At 33.6% G+C, this 5417-nt stretch overlaps 1 protein-coding gene across 1 annotated transcript; it reads left to right on the forward strand.

Moving 5' to 3' along the window:
- The first annotated feature begins 1842 nt into the window (after positions 1-1842).
- Positions 1843-4968, forward strand: STRIT1 (small transmembrane regulator of ion transport 1). Its single transcript, XM_059920080.1, has 4 exons — positions 1843-1931; positions 2027-2216; positions 4681-4779; positions 4883-4968. The coding sequence occupies exons 2-3, from the start codon at positions 2204-2206 to the stop codon at positions 4773-4775; spliced, it is 108 nt and encodes a 35-aa protein (XP_059776063.1). The 5' UTR covers positions 1843-1931; positions 2027-2203; the 3' UTR covers positions 4776-4779; positions 4883-4968.
- Positions 4969-5417: the final 449 nt, after the last annotated feature.

Raw genomic sequence — 5417 nt, forward strand, 5'->3', positions numbered from 1 at the left:
TAGGAATTTGTCCATTTAATCTACCATGTGTAGATCTTTCTACTATAATTCCAGACACTGATAGTTAAAAATGTTTGAAAAGTGAATAAATTCTGATTTATCTTGAATAAGGAGCCAAGTATTTGAATTTTTTAGCTTAAATACCCTAGAAGAATCTAATGTCACCTTGATAATAAAGGATTTGAGAGCTAAATCTTCAAGAAAATATGCAAATTAGAAAATGTACTTACGTACCTAAATGGTATGCCCTAAGAGGAAGATTAGAAAATGGTCAAACATCGGGTTTATGAGTTCAAAGCAAAACTAGTCCAATAATGAATAAAACATTTTTTTCCTAAATAAATACTATAAAACTTTTTTTTTTTAACTGAAAGGATACCAAGGAAATGAGATTCTAGATTGAAACTTTCTCTGAGATCGGGGCAATTCATGTTCATTGAATTAATTTTTTTTTCCCTGTCTCTTTCTATAGAAAAAAAAAATAAATGAGTTATAAAGTAATCCCTCCTCAAAATCCAAATTTGTAGCAGTAATGTTAATATTTCATATCAAAAAAGAAAGTTTAAGACAACTGACATGGAAATAAATATTTTTTAATGTAGAAATATTTTCATACATTCTATCTTTATCCATTTCAGGCAGATTATTTTACCCGAGTATATGTATCTTTGTTCTTTGGAGTGTACCTTACTGCTTTTTTAAAGTACCTTTTTTTTTTTTTTTGGCTTTAAGAAAGGGTGTTCATTTGAGCCTATTTAGTTAAAAATTTCAGCATTTAAGTGAAATTGCCCTCGATTAACTTTTGTTCAATATGTAATTATTTAATATTGGAAAAAACCTCCTGACTTTATCAGGAATTTTGTTACATAATCTCTTTCCTTATCTGGTATAGCCAGGCATTTTTTCAACATTAAATTGGAGAGAGGGAGAGAGAGATGGTAACCTGGCTTAAATGACATTAAACAAGCAACATATTTACCAGATTTTTGGCTGCACACTCTAATCTATAGGTATATGACTTGAGGTAGAAATTCATACGTTATTCTTGCCTGTGTGGGTTGTAGCATTCTGGATTCATATAATAGCAAGTTCAGTGTGGTCGAAGCATCATTGCAAATGGGAAAGTAAAGAGGTGGGGCTTTTTAGGTATCTTGACAAGGAGTTCTGATTTTTATTCTCTAGGAGATGGAGAACCACTGGTGGGTTTTGATCAGTGATGAGACATGTGGTCATTTGCAGGAAACATTACTCTTGGAACTGTGTGGAGGTAGATCTGATCAGGTAAATCTTGTTTATAGAGGAAGACACTCAGTCTTGTGTTGGATTGTTTGAAAGTTGGTTACAAGGTCATTTTGCAAAACCTTTCCATCCAGACCCAAAAGTTATTCCAATGAGAATCTAGAGCATAATCTAGGTCATGTTACATAAGCCAGGTTGGACTTTGAAAAATGGAATGTCCTATTTTTATACATCGCTAATAAAAACAACAAGCTTATGACTGCTCTCTGAAAAGTCTAGGCAATACCACAGCGTTTTATTGTTTTAGTTTCTAGGACATTTATATTACAATTTTCTGTTTTTAGAATGGTTCATAGGAAGGGGCACTATTTTATCTTTTGCATTCTGTAATATAATAAAGAACTGTCTGTATGTGATATAACTTTTTCATTTCATCTTTATGACACTTCTTCCTTGGGTAGGTATTACTATCTTCATTTTAAAATCAAAGAAGCTGATGCCCAGTTAAGCAACTGGCCTTTATTACAGAAATAGCAGAATTGGAATTTGAAGCCAGGTCTCTCCAAATCCAAAGTCCTTCCTTTCCAATATACCACCCTTCCTCTTTAATAGGACTTCTCTAATCGCAATGCCATCTTTCCTCTGTACACCCCCTTCCCTGAACATTTCCTTCATGTTGTCTGGGGCACTGGGTGAGTTAAAAAAATCTGCCTATCTCTGGGTTAGGATAATTCAACTTACTTAATTGTTTAGGTCATGTAGCCCCTTGTTTCCTCCACAATAACAGGATAAAGAAAGAGAGGCGTTCTGCTTTCCAGTGTCTTACATCACCCAGACAATTGGCAGCCAGGAGTCAGGCAGCTGCCACACTCTTCAGATGTCTATTTAAAGTTCAAAGAGATGCTGGATAACAATAACAAAGAGGTAAGCGTGGCCCTGACCAGCCCACCCCACGACAGGAAGAATGGCTGAAAAAGGTAAGATTTAAGACATCCAACTCTCTTGGCAAATAAGGCTCCAGGCTCCCTGGTTTATCTTCTATTTCCCAATATTTGCTGTTTCTTAGTTATTCTGAAGAGTGTGGTATCTCTGCTAAAGTATCATTAACCGTATATGTTAGTGTGGCTGCAAAAAAATGCATTAGATATGCAATTTATGGACCATGTCTATATGTCACATGAATGATTTCGAAAGGATCAGATAAACAAAAGAGCTTAATTTGTTCATGCTTGTTTTGAAAGATGAGTTAGAGGTCAGTTATTCTCCAGTGTTGTACTGGATTTGAGGCATTGTGGTGTGCTGGGCTAGCATTAAGGACATTTAAATTCTGTGTCAGATCTGCTACTAAATGGCCATGTGAGTTTGGGGGAAATCCCTCTACCTTTCTGAGTGTGTTTCCTGACTCTGAAATAAAAATAAATAAAATAGGCTTCACATCTGAACTTCTTTTTTTCTGGTTTTTAAATGTTTTTTATTTTTAAGAAAAATGATTGACTGTAATAAATGATAAAATGGGCTGAATATATATATATATATATTGTGTCCAAGTAAGTTTTCAAATGCCTATGGGAATTGATGCTTTTAATCCTGACAACAATCTCATGAGATATGAAGTGTTATCATCGTTCCCGCTTTATAGATAAGGAAACTGAGGCATAGCAAAGTTTAGTAACTTGCTTGAGATCACATATAAGAGCATGGTGGCACCAGGTTTTAAACCCGGACAGAGAGAAGAATTTTGGAATTACTGTTCATATTTAAAAAGAGGTTTTGTGCTTATTTGTGTTACTAGTGTGACGTATGCAGAGTATGTTGTGTTCCTAAATATTCCTATTTCAAACCAATGCTACAGATTATAATAAAACTTAAAACACTACTGTTAACAGAACACAAATGCAGGTATACTTTGAGTATTTAAATGCACAGTCAATTGTATTGTTTTACAAAGAATAATAAGTAATGAGATACACTACGTTTAGTGCTTTATTATATGTAAATTTCAGAACTGTATTAAAATATGCTTGTATAAAATACTTAGAAGTTAATACCGATATTTTAATTGAACATTTATAAGTTCTTTGAAATTGGGAAAAATACTAAATCAATATAGGAACAGTTCAAGAAATTACTACGTACTTCCACTGTAATGCTACCTTAATTCATAAAAAGGCTTTCATCCAAATGAGAGTAAAAAGCATATCATAATGTTTCCTTTATCCTTAAAGCAATACCACGTGGCAGGTAAAGAGAAAGAAAGGGTTTTTTTCATTTAGAGGTTAACGCTTTGTTCAAGGTCACAGTGAGACGGACAAGCAAGGAAAGCTGCTGAACTTGTGAGAGTTAAGAGAGACTCCAAAATTTTTGGAAAAATAGATTTAAACTATTAAAATTCATTTTAATTTCAGAATATTTGCTGTTATGAGTGTCTTCTAATTTTAGAATTGTCTCATTTCCTGATGATTTTAATAGCACTTAAAAAACTTCACTTTTAGAGTGATGGAAATTGTAATAGGAATGCAATTGCTAAGAATATGCATTTTCTTTGTTAGCTAATGGCATAAAATCTGTGTTTTTCAATTAGGAATATATCTGAGCCTTTAACACAGGGACATTAATTCTATACTATGTCTTTCTGTGCTGTTTTGAATCATTTGGTGTGGTATGTTGGTTGAAACAAGATTGAGATGCAGTGAATATTTTAAAAAAGATACTTTTCTAAGTTGCTTTTTTACAGGTAAGGATACAAATAGGAGACACAAGAGGAATTATTATACTTTTGTCTTTTACGCGTGTGTTGGATCAGTGTTGGTTGCCGTATTGAACCAGTTAAAAAAATAGAATCTCTTTTCTCAATGATTACATAAGGTGTAATGCTTTCCTTTTCCTATGATAAAAGCAGCTATCAAGTCTAAGAACGATTTTCAACACCTTTCCCTATGTTATGACGACTAGTTTAGTAAGAATTACCTCAGAGTCACTCGCTTTCCAGCGTTTCTATGTAAACAGCTGGTCTCTGTGTTATTGAACAAATGCATGAATCTGTTCTGTATACACCACAGACACACCCACACAGTAATTAGAATTTACAAAGCCTTTGTAAACACGTGATGCCATTTGATCCTCACAACAACTCCTGGAGGTGGATATCACAAGTTTCATTCTCTGTGTCTTACAAATAGGGAAGTTCAAGCTCAGGATTGTCCAAGGTCACATAACTGTAAAAGGAAAGCCTATGGTTTGAACACAGGTCTTCTATTCCAAATACCCAGCTGAGTCACAAGTCCCTTTGTAGAAAAGAAAATAATAATCTTGTATGGATGTGATTAGAGAGTGTATTTTTCCCTTGATATTATATCAGATTTCCTCTTATCCTTTTGATTCAGAAGATTTAATACCAACATGACCTACCTAATCTATTCTCTCTCTCGTTTATTTTTTCAGCGGTGTCTACATTTTCACACCTTCTGGTCCCTATTCTTCTCTTGATTGGCTGGATTGTGGGGTGCATCGTAATGGTTTATGTTGTCTTCTCTTAGAAAGGTAAAGTTTTCAATAATTGAATATGTTTCTTCACAAAGAAAGAATACACATTACTCCAGAAATAATCTTTTTTGTTTTACTAATGGAACATTTTATCGTGCAGGCAAGAAGACTTCAGATTGACATCATTTAGAAGAATTAAGAAAAGCATGGAAATGACAGATTATTAAATGTTTCTCGTGTAAATAACTGCAATGTTTGTTTGACATCAGTTTATAAAACTTGCATTTGTAAACTGGTACTTCAGTGGACCTAAGAATCTTCAGAAACATGTTTAAAATTCTGGGTACCAATAATAACTATAAGAAAATATAGATGAATTTCTCTATAACCTGGGAGTAGGAAAACTATTCCTACTTAATATGCATAAGCAATAGGAAAAAGTTTGGTACATTAAATTTTTTGGCCACCCCTCAAAAAACAGAGAAACAGAAAAAATGAGCTAGAGATAAGAAGAGACAGTTCATAGAAAACAAAATGTGAATGTAAACTTGACCCTTAACCTCTTTCTTACAATAAGAGAATTGTAATTAACACCACATTGAAGAACCATTACCTGTCAGATGGGAAAAAATGAAGATATACCAATATATGTCTTGGTAAGGCTGTAAGACTTGGTAAGTGAAATAAGCACTCTC

This window comes from Balaenoptera ricei, chromosome 4 (assembly GCF_028023285.1).
Source record: "Balaenoptera ricei isolate mBalRic1 chromosome 4, mBalRic1.hap2, whole genome shotgun sequence".
In the NCBI taxonomy this organism is placed as follows: domain Eukaryota; kingdom Metazoa; phylum Chordata; class Mammalia; order Artiodactyla; family Balaenopteridae; genus Balaenoptera; species Balaenoptera ricei.